The sequence below is a fragment of the Pseudomyrmex gracilis genome, unplaced genomic scaffold (assembly GCF_002006095.1).
Source record: "Pseudomyrmex gracilis isolate BER0280 unplaced genomic scaffold, ASM200609v1 scaffold_61, whole genome shotgun sequence".
Lineage (NCBI taxonomy): Eukaryota > Metazoa > Arthropoda > Insecta > Hymenoptera > Formicidae > Pseudomyrmex > Pseudomyrmex gracilis.
In genome coordinates, this window is record NW_018020645.1 from 54,870 (window position 1) to 70,980 (window position 16,111).

General features: G+C 38.4%; 1 protein-coding gene across 1 annotated transcript in view; it reads right to left on the reverse strand.

Moving 5' to 3' along the window:
- Window positions 1–16,111, reverse strand: part of LOC109854205 (visual system homeobox 2-like) — a 42,915-nt gene that overhangs the window by 23,553 nt on the left and 3,251 nt on the right. Inside the window, exon 2 of the mRNA XM_020427078.1 lies at window positions 10,352–10,393. Coding sequence (XP_020282667.1) covers window positions 10,352–10,393 — 42 coding nt within the window. The remainder of the gene's footprint in view (window positions 1–10,351; window positions 10,394–16,111) is intronic.

Here is a 16,111-nt window from a genome sequence, read left to right on the forward strand (position 1 = left end):
AGCTAATAATTACAAGATTTAATTGGGTTGGAGAAAATCGCGATGACTTATTTGAATGACATAAAACAATCGTAACGTTAATATATAATATTTGCGCCTAGAATGTCCACTGAGGATAACTCAAATCAATTAAGTCGAAACGTCTGGATATTAATCAAATTGAATAATTTTGCACAACACCCTGCAACCGGTTCGAAAGGTCCTGTTCACACATACCATTTTGAAATTTATCACGAGCCCGAGGACACCTCAACACAATAGTTAATATATAAATTATAAAAATTTATGTAAAATGCATTTTTTTTTTCAAAGATTTGTAACACACAAAACGTGTGTTTATATGTTTGTAAATTTTTTAAGTCATATATATATATGAGCCGTTTGCCGACAAATTCCACTGCACTCTAACAGCTCTTGTCCCAACCAAATCGCATTATTCGTCAATTCCTCACGCTGTCGCTGACTTTAGTCACGCATCACTGTTCATCCCTTCACTTCCCTTTTTTTTTATGTAAGATGTTGCGAATTCATTTCAGCCCTTACACTTCAATAACATGTCGGTTCTTTGGACAGCTTTCTTATATAATTTTAATTTTTTGTCATAACACACACAAAATTTATGATAATTAATGATAAATTGTAGAGAAAAATACCGCGATATCAAATGTTTTGTGAGTTAAAACATTTAAAAATAAAAATATATAAGAGTCGATACAATAAAAAAAACGATATGTCTGAGATTTCAATAGAGATGTAATCTCATGAAAATCGAAAAATGTTTAAATAAGATCTTGGTTAATAAAATTCGCATCAACTAGGCGATGACACCGGAGACGTCAATCGCTGAAGCGTTTCATAAAAATGCATCGAGCTCGGAATTATTTATACATCGCGTGCAACGGGTAACGCAGTCGTTTACATAGTCGGAAGGGCGAATGGAGCGTATCCGAGCGTATTCGAAGTCTAGATACATCCCGAGGGATGTTTCGGTAGATTAGGGGCTTCTCCACCCTGCCAGTTTTGCTACACCATGCTACAACGTGTAAAACACTTGTAACGGACCGACCGGTAGCTTTGGGGTAAGCTGCTAATGCTCCCGCGATGTTTTTGGGGTCGAATTAATTCGATCGTCGGACTCTCTGGAGAGTTACAGCGATTTTTTTTTTTCACATTCAATTAATCGGATGATAAGCGACAAGCCTGAAATTTCATTCAGCAACAAATATCTTTTATCGGAATGTGAAAAAATAACTTCCGCGCGTTAAAAATATTATTTTTTTTTGTTTCGAAAAATAATTTTACTTTCTGAGAAAAACATCTGAAGTTAATTTTTTCTTGCAAAAGATAAGTATATATTTTCATTTTTTTTCTACGCGCGTTGTGTGTTAATTCGCGTGTATGAAAAAAAAAATGAACTTTCTTTTCAAAACAATAGTTAACGCAAATAAAACCGCACGAATAAATAATAAAATACCAAGTCTGTCCTATAGTAAGCAGTTCTCAGAACCTTCGACCTTTCTTAATCTCCAACGTATAAATTTCGTCGCAATCCTTTTTTTTTTCTCTTAACTCAAAGTTCATTTCACACCTCGCGTGTTTTTACCACCTCGATTCATTCTCATATTCTCGCGATGGTCATGCTCGAAATTCGAGAACTTCTAAGAACGGTGTGAATATTGTGATGGTTCGCGCATTCAAATGCCAGGCGTGAACAAAGAGCGAAGTGTTGATTGCCCGAAAACAAGGCATTTTTTTTATCAACATTCTTAGACTCTGTCTCTTGCCCGTGAGTAAATGTGAAGAAACGAAATGCGAGGATTTGGTTAATTAGCTTGTTTCCGACGTAGCGTTGTCTCTCGCGATAAAACCAAAAACGGGACAAAGCCGAACACGTGCATTCTCGGTGACGAACGATATTTTGAACGGAGAAGAGACGAGAGAGAGAGAGATGCGGTTTTCAGCGAGACGTTTCCTAGAAAACAGAAGGGAGAAACGTCCGGACGCTGATGTCTTGGCAATCCCCGAAATAAATTCACTTCCAGCACGTGTGCAGTACAGAGAACGCGCTACGTAGGCGTCCCTTATGTAATATACCAACGGGGCGAGAGATACGGAAGTAAGAGAGAGAGAGTAAGAGAGAGAGAGAGAGAGAGAGACGAAAAAGGTTGGGAAAAGAGAAAGAGAGATCTGCGACATGGGGGTGAAAGTAGAACAGAGAGAAAGAGAGAGAGAGAGAGAGAGAGAGAGAGAGGTGGCGAACTACCCCTTTCTACTGGGCAGTACCGGCATAAGTCAGGAATTCCTGGCACGCAGTATATTGCGCGGGGATGGAGGCGCGGCGGTTATAAGCTATAGTCCCAGGCGTGGCATGGCATGCACAGCCATTTACTTCATTATGTCATTAAGCTTAATGGCCCTGGCCCTAACACGGCTCTAGGCTATAGCCACTTCTACAGTCCGTCCCCATTAATTCCTCTCACTCTCCTCGTCGCCTTCCGCCGTTGCTGCTGTAGTCGCCACCATCCGCCACCGCCACCCTCTGTCCACGTATACCGCGATACACTGTCGGTTGCTATCCTCGCGCTGGTCTCTCAATGAGCATTGACTTTATACCGATGACCGGCGAAATTGTCGGCGGCTATCGTAGAAAATTTAGCAGCCTGTTGTCTAGAATGACGGTCTGAACGTGACACTCGTCGTATCTTTCGCGTCAATTGTAGTTTGCTTAAATATACGATTTTTGTTTTCCAGAATCTTTACAGTCAAGGAGTAAATGTCCACGTAAATGTCTTAAAAATGTGAATATACTTTTTGAATTGGATAAAACTTTTCAAGTAAATTAGTTAATCGTAAATTTTTTTCAACTGTATTTTAAATAAATATATAATTTTTACGGATTTGTTTCAGTCTTAAGGGCCGATTATTTCGTTAAATGTACAAAACTTTTCGCACATTTTCCGACTCTGTTTGTTTTGTCTTCAAAAATTAAAATATGAAAAAAATTTACTTAATACATATAAAGATTTAGGTTGATAAATTATTTAATGGCAATGTGTGTGCGTACGTGTATGCGATAGTTACTTCTTGTCGATTAAAACACGTTGATTTAGATAATTCATTCTAATTAAAACGGTTATGAATGATCACGGATGGAATAATCATCATAAATAACGTGCGCTTTTGCAAATGTCATTAAATGTCGAAAAGCGAGTGAACAGTGAATAGGTATACAAATTGAGATATTTCACGATTCAATGAGTTCATAATTATTCAGATAGTTCACGCTTGTATTTATTGTACCGTTAATATTATTATTACCTGCCGAAGTGTTAGAATTAACCATCTCATTAACAGAGAGACGGAATTTTTAGTTACGGGTAATAAAATATTCCAAAAATTGTAATTTCGCGCGCGATAAATTTTATTTTAATATATATGTTGTATTTCTCTACACACACACACACACACACACACACATACATTTTATCTTTGACTTTTTATTGTTTTCTTTTCTTCAGATAATAGAGTGTACGCCCGCGCGCTTCCCCTAAATCTTAATTATGCTATTTGGACTTGACTAAAAACAAGTTTGTGACAAAACGCAAGAAAGTAGTCCGAAACGTGGCGTTCCAGAAGCATGTGTAACGTTTCAGGAAAGTGTTGACTACCGGCTGTTTTCAATGTAACTTTATATTTCTGAACTTGCGCTGCATATTTTGTTCGTGGCGCCAGACAAAGTTACGCTTGCACATGTCGCTCTAAACATAGCTCGTTCAACCATTCAAAGCTGAAGAGAAGAGAAAAAGGTAGAGAATTATTAAGAAATCCCATCTTGCGTTCAGTAACTTCATAAGCTTGCAATATATATGTTGAATGTATATTTTGCAATACACATTTATCTTTTATAAGAAATATATGTGGGGGAGATTATAAAGTTTTTTACACAACAATATTAAAATTTACTTTTTTATATCGTTTTGTTTGAGGAAAACGAAAGTTCCCTAATTTTGACAAAGAGCGCCGCGATATAGGCTACGGAAGAAACTTAACGATCGAACACGAAGTCCTCAACCTCTTCTCTGATTCCCCTCAAGGTTGGCAAAAAGTGTCTAATTGTCTCTTCAGAGAGCAGAAGGGGAGGGAAAGATCTTTCTCTCTCGTCTTCTCTCTCTACGGTAGAGACTTTACACAACTTCTTTCATTACAAATTCATGAAGCATCGAGAAATACATCTCTTAGGAGATCCGTTAAAATTAGCGCAATTAAGCGGCGCTATAAACTCTTGAGCGATTAACAGAAGAAAATGAAACTTATTACGTCGATTAACAGTTCGATCGATGTTAGATTTTACGTACAAACTTACTGAATATGCGGATTATTTTTGTAAAGTTCGCTGCTGTTTCTACATTTGGCATTGTATACAAAAATAAATAAATAAATAAAGTCATCCAAAACACGGATCGTATATATATTCCGTCAGAAATGGCGTGTCGAGGGAAGATCCGTATCTCTCGCACCTTCGTCCGCGCCCTCCGATTTTTCGTTCCGTATTCCGGCCTGCCTTCTTTCGCTCAATGGAACGCGCCCATCGTGGAAAATCGCGCCTGTGAAAAGGTGTGAATCTCCGGCCCTCGAAAAAGCGCGACAATGCCCATGGTGCCGGACGCACAATGAGCCCTAAACCCACAATGTAGTCACTGTATCCGCACAGAGGGCAGACAGAGGGGTGGAAAAGGGCCCTCTCTTTCGCCCTCTCTCTCCGCCACCCTCGTCCGTCTACCTTTCTTCGCAATTCCACTTCGAGGAGTCGAGGATGGCCCGGACGTGCTCTTGACGGCGCATTTTCAGGCGCGCAATATTTATACGAGTCGTGTATCGCTTTAAAGCACCAGCCATACGGTGTAACCCAAAACCCCTCCACGTAAAAAATTTACTCGACACGCCGCATGCAACCACCGCCGCGTCTCCGTGCATGTCAAAATAACGTACTACTTCCCGAAGCGAGAAAAACTCGCCTCTCTCTTTTTTTTTGCATCTCCTATCGCGCGCGTTTCTTCATTCATTCAATTTCTTTCATCCTTTAAACGGATAAGTACTTTGCTATGAAAAAGATCTTCCAAGTGCTCACATATATGTTGGATGTGAATTTAAAAATTGAGAAATAAAAGAAGCGACAGGAAGGAAAAGAGAGAATATGTAATTAAATGTGTATTAGATAGGTATATATTATTTCTTCTCGCGTTCTGATAAGAACGCGTTCTGTACATTCGGTGTTTTTTTTTCTCACGATGTTTTCACGTTAAATGTTAATTCAGGTGTCAGCTTCTTCTCTGACAGAAATCGGAATAAAAAAAAAAAAAAAGCTCGTAACTTCTATTAAAAAAGACTCATAATTTCTATGTATATATATATATCACAGACGTGCTAGTAAACACGAGTAAATCGTTTTTGGCGTGTGCGTAGCGCTTTACATGCACACGAATCGTTGGTGTGTCTATTGTGCGACAAGCACGAAGCAGGACATGGCGTCCTGCTATTCGAGCTGCCTTTTGTCTCGACCAGCTGAGCCAAAATGGCCTCCGGTCGGTGACGTCATAATTTCACGTGACGCTCCACGCAACTCGTACACAGATCCTACTCGAAACAGCCAATGAATTCACATTGCAAGACCTTGAGGTTTTTCTAAAAATCTTGGACTCCCTTATTTTTCGCATCGGCTTTTATTACATTCGAGAGAAAGAACGGAAGAAAAAATTTTATTCGCTGTAAATACCTGAATGTGAAAACTAATTATAAACATGTGTACTTGAAGACTTTTTTATATTTTTTTTAATTATCTTTTATATCTTACTCTTAATCTTATATCTTACTTTCAACCTCAAAAAAAAAAAAAAAAATAATGATTTGTCGGAAAAACGCATTACGTGCATTTGTCTGTTATTATTTTTAAACTGTTTTTATTTTATTCTAAAAAAATGAGAATGCAACATGTCATCTAATTCAATCGAGCCAAAATGAGCAAGTCGCGGTTTCGTTTCGTGTTATTTAAGTGTTATGTAGGTGGCACGTATAGTATTTGAATATTAACGTGAGTCACACAAATCACTGTACCTATATATGTACATGTTTGATTCTTGAGTCTGTCATTGGTGATCATTTTTTATTGCTGATGTCATGAAAATATAAATATGTTAGCGACTAACGAGAAAACATCTCTCATCGATATACGTGTAACTTTAAATTTTTATTTTTTATAATTAGATATAAATATAATAATGATAATTAGTTACAACCACATCCTGTGTGATAATGTAAAGAAAATAAAAAATGATAATCAATGTGTTATAATTGTCGAAAATAAGTGTGACAGAAGAAAGAACAAAGCTCGATAAAACTCTCTCTCTCTCTTTCTCTCTCTCTCTCTCTCTCTCTCTCTCTCTCTTTCTTTCTCTTTCTTTCTTTCTCTCTTTCGTTTTGCCAGTGAAAAATTAGCAGTAGTCAGAATAATCGACGATACGTTGAAAAATCACTTCAACATTTTGCTGCGGTTTCACAAGCATCACCTTTCTCATATTTGCCTTACAAGTCGGATAGAATATTGACATTCAACAACACCCGCATACGATATACAAGCAGACACGGAGACACTCCTGACGGCGGTGACTGTTACTAAGTAAGGGTAGTTTCAGTACGCGTGTTAATCCTTAATTAATATCACCACCTCCGACCGTAGATGCCCTCGGCATACGCTCTTCTCTGTCTCCTCCAGCTTTGCGTCATCTTCTTTCTCTCTATCTGTTCTCTCTCTTCGTCCTTTTCTATGCTTATTTCCGTCTCTAGTACGACACCCTCACGCCGTGACATCCTTTCCCCCGGTGAAGTTCGTGGGATGAAAAGAAACGACTGCGAGCGAAAGCACGCTCGTATCTCGACTCGTTATCGTCGTTACACAATCAACGTTACAAACAGGTGACCAAGAAGAAAGCGAACAGAAACAAAAGAAATGACACTCTTGGCGGAAAGTTGGGTTCGAAAGATTTCACTTCTATAGAGTCATCTTTTCTCCCGAGTTTAACTCGCACGCTGCTTGACCGAAGCGCACTTTTATCGCCATATTTGGTTTCAATGCGCGGGGGAGATTATCAAGTAAGTATCTAGGAAAACTTACTAGATGGCAATTTTTTAAGTACCGTCGACAGATGATATATATTTGTCATTATATCTTTGTCATTTGACGTCTTGATTTTATTTCGAATTTATAAGTGAAAATATATTAAAAATATATGTATACGATCTTTTTAAGTTGCGTTTTGTGCACATCGTTCTTAAATGCTAACAAGTTCCGACAAGGTACTTAAGAAGTAAATTCTGTTTGTGATGGATCGTCCTAATTACGAGCGTTTTGAGAAACGGAAGAAGGCTTATTTTCCGCACGGACGACGATCGAATCAGTCTTGTGTCGTGCGAAACGGTTTTAGACTTGGAAACACATAACTTAGGTTGGCTCTTGGAAACGGTTGGCGACGCGAGTGAGAAAATGTTGGCAAGACTCTTGCACTTGAGCGGCACTAGTAATCAGGCACGAGCTCCTTCACGGCTGAACGCACTTAATTTTTCGCGGAAGAAAAATATACGAGTCGGTTCACTGCCACCCCTCTATGCTCGCCGTGTTCTATGCCGTGTCTCCTAACTTCGATTTTCGCCGTCCGTCCCTTCCTACTGGTTTCGCCACTGTCCCGCGCTTCCGCCTTCATTTTGTCCCGCAGTCCCCGTCCCAAGATCCCTGGCCTGTGCTCCGGGAGACGCACACAATTTCAAAATCGTTTATAGAAACCGGGGGGTTTTATTCTCTTCTCTTTTCTCGTCGTCCGCCTCGCGCGCGAGTTACCGCCGTAATTCCCTGCCCTAGTCGCTCGTCCACCCCTCCGCGGCTGTCTTGTGCGTTTCTTTTCACGGAGGAAATTTCTAGCGGACGGTGAAATCGATACGGGAGGAAACGAGATGATTGGATTGGAGTACGGCAATGCTTCTGGCGCTGCTCTAAACGCTCCGTAGCACACGGCCCCCCCTCTCGACGGAACAATCGTTGCCTCCTTTGAAAGTAAGGACTCCTTGTAATAATTCAGGTTTTCGACAAGCTCTCTGATGACACACATACGTACACACGTACGCATATATTTCAAAAAATATTTTTTTATTTTAATAACAATACAAAAATAGTAAGTTTATCAAACAAGAGGAATAGAAAAAAAAAGAGAGACACATCAATATTGTTTTTCCCGCAATTGTTTTTCCTTGTACAATAATTGGTTTTTCCCGCAATGTTACTTCTGATAACAATGCAAAAAAAAAAACCAAAAAAAAAAGAAAATTGCAACCAGCGTTATTGGCCGCTCGCGGTTTTCGAGGATCAATATTTACCAGAAGCGGCAATCTTCGCACGTCTTTACGAGCGCGAAGTGTCTTCTTTTGCAGGCCGCGCGAGGTCTCTTCCGTCAGAATTACGGAAGCTGCCCGCGGCAGCGGCAGACACCCGGTAACGAGGGGCTTTCCGTTGGAATTGGTTGTTTTAACAACTGTGCAGCACTTTGAGATACGAGAGAGAGAGAGTTGCGTAAGAGAGGTAGAGAGAAAGAGAAATAAAGAAAGGGTGGGTGAAAGAAGGAGACAGGGATGGGGGAAGTGAAGGGAAATGTAGTGTGAAGGATCTCCCAAATAGCGGATGAGCGAGAAAATACGCGGGAACGGCGCTTCTGAGGTACGAACCTGCAAGCGTAATAGTCCAATTTACCAGCAAAAGAAAATACCGCGAAGGATCCTGGCGTGTAAAAAGAGAGACCCGGCGTTGCCACCTTCAGCAACACCTGCGGCGTTGCTCGGAAAAGGCTGCCGAAAAAATTTGAAGATTTGAAGGAAACACGCACGAAAAAACTAATATGTTCGCGGCATCGTCGCCGAAATTTTTTCTCTTTATGAGTGACGCGCGCTGATTTTGTAACGGATTAAATACATACAATACAATCGATTGATTAATTTAATCTTTAACCATCACGTGGCTGTTGCAGACATATTGTGTTTCACGTCAAAATATTTTGAGAAATTCGTGATGCTGGACACACCCCGTCTTATAGAAACGCTAATCGGTAATGGGAGACTTTCTTTACTCGAAATTCGAGTACGATTCCACGCCCACTGTCAGATTTTAAATCGGGCTCTTCGAGGGTGCCGTGCGCTTTATAGAAGATATCGTTGTTTCGCTCGAGAGAGACCGCTAGTTCCCATACGAACAAATTAAACGATAACGGCAATTTACTTTCGCTGACAACGGAAGTACGGAAATATCTTTTTTTTTTTTTTGATATTAATAAGATCTAAAATTATTAAAGTAGTATTTGTGCGTGTCTCTTCTTCGAAGATACGTTTAAATAACAAACACGACGCCTCCCCTAACGTCTCGGATAAAAAAAATCACTAACGATAATGAATTGATTGAATATGCGATGTGACAATAGGCATTCGTGGCAAGTAATGCAGAAACTCATCCCCATTAGATGCGAAGCTCATTCTTCTCTGTAATCATTTTCAACTTGTCGTCTCTTGTTTCGAGCGACATCGCTTTGCAGGCCAAACGGGTCGCGCTTAATGGCTCGGAAAAATCGAAATCATCGCGCACATGAATACGTAAGCAGTTTTTTTTTTTTTTTTTTTTTCTGTCTTTCGTGCACATGATGTCATCATATGGCGATAATGATTACGGCATCAGTGGAACTCATTGTCGAAGAATTTGCGAGACGATAATAGCTTGTATCGTTTATTGTCGCGATTGCATTATTTTGTCTCTTTACCTTGTTGTTCGCGTCATTTTATGAAGACACAAATTAATGTTAATTGTTTCGTCTTATAAACAGCTTTTTTATAAATCAAAGTATAATCAATCAATGTATTACATCGTTCAGAAAAAGAAAAATACGAAAAATATTTTGAATTTAATATAACGAACGCATTTAGAGAGATTTGACGGTACAACTCGCCGCCTCAAGAAGAGACTGGTGAATTTTCGTAAAAGCGCATAAGAGTTTCGTTATTGCGAATAAAAATGTTATGTCGTCACGTCTTTTTACCGCGATTTTGTCAAATCGTGAGTGAGTTACGATTTTCCAAGGAACTTGTGTTTCCTCTCGATAAAATCAGAATTTTCTCTCAGTCAGCTTGTGTATTTTGTGAGTTCCTTTCGGTGAATAATTTATATGTTGTAAAAATAAATTATGCGTTTTTCCGAGATTATTTGTCGTAATATTATTAAGTTATTAATAAATATATGGTTTTATATACATGAGTATAACAATCTTACCTGGACTTGCGTTCGAGAATGATCCTTTTGATTGCGAAAATCCTGAAACAAAAATATTATTTTATGTGTATAATGTGTGTCGATAGAATTGTACATACACACACAGAAAGTAAAAGTTTTATATATTTTTCAATAATAAAGTTCTAAAAAAAAACAAAATTTATATTATTTAACAAACAGTTCAATGAGTGAGTCGCTTCGTATTTTTTTGCCTATTTAAAAGTGCGCCAATACATTGACGAGTATACGATATTATCTTGCTCTCATTTCATTAAGATCTATTTTTATTCTTTAATTTTACTTTGATTATTTTTTAAGATCTCGGTATTTCTTTTATTTTTTCTACAAAAATAAATGCGCTTCGAATTCGTTCGAATTCATTACTCTTAATTATTTGAGGTTTGTACTTCATATAATTATATAAGTAATAAATATATATTATAAATAATTTAATTACTTCAATCTCATAAAAAAAGATTTGTGTCTCTATTACGCGAAAGAAAGAAAAGCATGACTGAAAATCAGATTATTTTAAAATTATTATCAAAGTAATTATCTCTGCTACTCCTTTTTCAGCAATATTATTCTCAACTCAATCGATTCGCAAAACGCGAATCGAGAAATGGCTCGAAGGTTGATTGTTAGAAAGAAAATAAACACAGTTGATATTAAGACGTTTTCACGACGCAGCCATTTTCTAATAAAGTCATTCCACCGCGAGCTGTAGATACTGGGGTGGCGAAAAACAGGGGTTGAAAAAGATTTGCCTGCCTTCTAAGAAAGTTGGGGCTTGTTGGCGGCTACAAGATAGACTTTCACGAAGGGAAAGCTGGCGATGGTGATTGCGGAACTGCGCCCTTCAAATGACTTTAACGAGCCAGCGTCTTAAAATGGGGATGCCAAGCTTGACCCGAGTTTGCACCCACGTTTGTTTGATAAATTAACCCAGAAAAGTACGGGGGAAGGGGCACCGACGGGAGCTTTAACAAGCCTAAACTCACCGTTTTCCGCGAAAAGCAGTACGTTCTTTAAAATAAATTTGCATTGAGCAAAAACGCCATTAAAACAATTGAACTCCATAAAAATTGCAACATTGAAAAATTGAATTAAAGAACCAACACAGCAACCGCAACATCATTAATTACCATCATTATCATTAATTATAGATAAATACGTTGAATAAAAACACATCGAGGAGTGAAAAACTGAATGAAAACTATCCCAAACGAAAACTTTCCGGAAATTGAGTTCATATTAAGCGCAAATCGCGCACGTACGCGCGTTTACTAATATAACTGTTCACTTGAAATCCGAATATAGCGCTTGTTAGGCTGATACGGCATTCTTTGAGTTTTTTCTCCTATTCGCGTTCTTTTCACGGGGATCGGCGATCGTCGAATATGGTGAAACTTAAACCCCAATCGCGCGCACCCGGGTGGAAGGTTTCAGATTTTTTGAAAACCTCATAATGCGCATCGCCTCGTACCAGTTGACGCGGAGAGAGCGGGGAACGGACAGACCCCCATTGAGAAAAATCCGCTTCCTAGGCTCGTGTTACCCAGCGTATTTTGACAAGATCTTATTGTCGTCGCGCGGCTAAGCCCTATTGACCCTATTATAGCCCTATTAGTATTATACTAGGATTTGCGGTTACTCCTTGAAAGACGTCCTCTACGGGTCTCTTTTACCCTCGAAGGTGTGCACGCGGCACGCTGACGGCTGTGGAACACATCAAGTTCATTCAGCACGCTTCTTCTCAAATGTGTCTTCCCGAAGTGCAATTTTCCTCGAAAGAGTCGCGTCTTTTTAAATCTTAGGATTATCATTAGCAATTATGTGGTTATTTGTAGTGTCAGATTTGGAAAAAAATACATGAGAATATTATTGTGAGCAAAAAAAGAGAAGAAAATATAAAATATAAAGCAAGAATAAGCAATAAAAAAATTGACGATGCACAGAAAGAGAGAGAGAGAGAGAGAGAAAGAGGAAAAAGAAAATACGTGAGTAACGAAGGAATGAACGGGTGAGAGAAAGGGTATGCGTGAACAAGGTAGGGATCAGAGAAGCAGAGGGATCTCACAGACAGCCGAGAGAGACAATCACACGACGGAGCGATAAGAGCGAGTAGGAGAAAGAGATCAGGAAAAAGGAACGCGGAGTGGAAGGAAGCGTGTGTGGTAAGAGGAGATGAAGAAAGGGGAGGGACAACAACGACGTGCCTGTGTTCGAGGCGTGAATTCACGTATGCCCGTGAAGCACTCTTTAGCGAGGACAATCGAGGTGTTGGGCTGGAAATCCGTACCAATTTGAGCGACTTACGCTCACTCGCTTAAAAGCTTAGCGACGATGCGCGTGTGTATGTACGCGACGTTCGTGAAAATTCGCGGATTTGAAGTCTATATAAATTAGCGGAGTCGAGTGTGCGCTACTGTGTGTTACATATTCGCAAAAATACCGTCGAACGTTTCAGATTCGCGTTGCAATGAATCGCGTTAAAGGGCACTTTCTTAGACAATTCCCCAACAGCAATTTACGCTGATTTTTTTTCAACCTTTACCCGATTTGTCTTGCTGGAGTGGTCCTCAAAGTTCAGCCTTCGTAGAGCGCTATGCTTTCGCGGGGCGCGGTAATGGACATAGTTTGTCGGTAATGTCCGAGACTAATTCCCGTGTTATTTCATTAACGTCCCGCAGGGGGGTGTCCCGAGGGGTTAAGCTTCTGCGCCAACAGGGTGGCTGGAGTCGCGCCGACGCGCACCACCGCCATAGCTATCTCCCCCCTCCCCCCCCCCGGTTCCCGCCTGGTCTCCGAGCTCGTATCGGGCGCGTGTCAAAGGGTGAAAATTTACGAGATGTGTGCTCTCCCCGCGCGAAAACGCCGATTGATAGTCGGTCGTATGTACACGTTATCCTGAAACAATGCCGACAAGTTTACGGTGTGACGAGTCACGATTACCTACTCAGTTGATGCGCCGTGACTTTGCCAAGAGTAATAAATCGATATTTGTTTGAGTGTTAATATTCAAGTAATTTTATTGTACTCGTTATAAAATTATTATTCAACATTGGCATTGTTATAACAAATTAATAGATGTCGGATTTAATGCAAAAAAGTTGTTTACAAAAGAGAGAAAAAAAAAGAGAGTGACTCAAAATTAAAATATTTATATACGGAAGTAAACTAATGCGTAAAATCGTTATCAAACAAATTTTTCGATTTTTGATGTCGTTTTAAATCAGAACGTACATGTCGAATAATTTGGACAAAATTCATACAAAATTTTCCGTATCTTTCGATAATCCATGTAGTTGCCCGGCAGAAGCTATAGAGCGTGAAGTGACGCTTTTGGTCGTAGACCCGAATTGATTTGTTGGAGCGGATTATACGATTAGGCGATTAGGTGAGCTACTGCGGCGACGAGGGTCAAATGATTGACATTGCTACGAGGATATAATGAGAGAAAATCATTTCTCTGCCCGTACAGGGAAAACTCGTGGCAATCAGTCGGTGGGAAAATATGAATCAGATTGTTTTGCGTCATAAAGATATGCCAAAAAGAGACCTGTTACTATATTTTTGAACGAGATCTGCTACTATATTTTTGAAAGAGACCTACTACTATATTTGATTTATGAGTTTGATTAATTTGGATCAATATTAAATCTGTTTCAACTAATATCAATGTTGAGACAAAAGATATCGATTATTTGTCTCAAAGTTCTTGCAACGGAAAACCAATTTCCAATCTCCTATTTTTATTATATTGATTTCGGTTTAAAAAAAAAAGAGAAACATATACGCACATTATTTTAATTATTATATTTTAATTATTATCAAAATAATATAATTATGGTAGAAAACATATGTTGTAAACGAAAATGTATTCATTAAAATTGAAAAATACGAAAGTTTTTTGTTTTAGGTATATGAGAAGTATAAAAATAAAACAACGTAAATTACATTATTGTTAAAATAAATTCGCGATACATGAGTTTTTGTACATATTGCAAATTTTATTAATTTTATTCCATAAAATATTAAAAGATTAAATATTTGTACGGTAAAGAATTGAATAAAGAGAAAGAACAAAAATATTATAATTATACTTATATAATAAAATAATATTTAAAAATAGCTATATTATTACAGTCGTTTTATATCCGGTCAAATTAATTCATTTAAGACTAATGCGTGATAATATTATATCCAGTAAAGAAAAGATTCACTTTACATATTTTATTTGTTAAGTAGTTACGCCTAGTTATTATTTCTGTTATAAAAGAAAAACAAATGCTTTTTATCAAACGTTTTTTAACCGAAATTTACTAAAACAATTGCAGAAAAAAATAAAACGACTTTATTCGCAGTCGATGTAAAATCACGTATTCTGATCTTGAGTGACGCATGAAGAAAGAGAGAAGAACTTTTCTTACGATGGAAAATCCAAACAGAATTACTCTGAATATATAACGTGAATTGCGACGCGTTAAAAAAAAAAAAAAAAAAAAAAAAGGGAAGAGATGTCCGCGCTAGAAGACTAAATTTTCCTCCTTCTAGCGGTGAGTGCGCCTCGGCAGTGTTATCCAATTATTCTAAGTTGTTAAGGCGAGTTAGGGCGCTTAAGGGACTAAATTAAGACATTCCGCGCGACAAATCTCCCAAGAATCTCAATTAACTTCTCCGAGGGCGCCGGTACTTTAATTAACTGTTTAATTTCGTTTAATTTGCATTCGCAATTGCATAAGCCGTACTAGGCGCCGCGACTGCGTTGCATTTTCCTGCGAAATAAACCAATAAACTCCTCGGAATATATTTGAATTATATAAAAAAAAATGCAAGGTACCTGTTACAGCAAGAATGCCATTTGTTTCTTTTTTTTTTTTTTTTCAGACGCCAGTCTGCAGCTTTATATTCTTCTCGCCTCTGTGTACTAAATTTTTTTTTTATATTCTTCATTTCAGAGTTACTTACTTTGAAGAATTCTTTAAGAAGTGTTATCTTTTTTATTTATTTCAAAAATTCTTATGTTAGAATAAAATTTTTCTTGAAAAGTTCCAGTCATATCTCCCCAATTATATATCTAGTTATATCTCTCTTTTATACAAATAAAATATTGTGTGGTAAACTTTTTTAAATACGAAGTGTGTGTGTGAACATATCTTTCTTATAAAGAGTTTTACTTTTAGAAAGAGAAGGATATAAGAATTATTATTATTATTTACTTTTAGAAAGAAAAAGATAAGTATTATTATTATTATTATTATTATTATTATTATTATTATTGTTATTATTATACATCTGCTTCTCAAAATTACTTTTTACACACCAAGCGCGAAGCAAGTCACGAGCATTTTTGAAAATTGATAACGTGTTTTTTGACGTCGGTCAAGTGCTACTTTTCCGCAAGTGCGAGAAACCCATTTCGCGAAGTCGATCTTGTCGCGAGTACCCTAATTTACATCGCGAACCACTTACTCACGCGTGGTCACGCAAAAAATTCGCGCGTTCGCGCGTGCAAATGTATGCAAACGTAGTCCTCGCGTTGCTGCCGCGAAGTCTCTCACGCGCCGGGGGTGCGCGGCACTTTACTCGCAAACAAAGCACGGTAAAGAATTTGTAACCTGCTAATTTGTGTTCGAGAACTTCTTAATCGAACGCTATCGCGCGCGCTTTTGCCGTGGGTGCGTCGCACATGAAAGAAATGAACGCGCTTTGAAGTACTAATCAGTATCGACCTGCCGCCGCGACCGCACCCCCTTT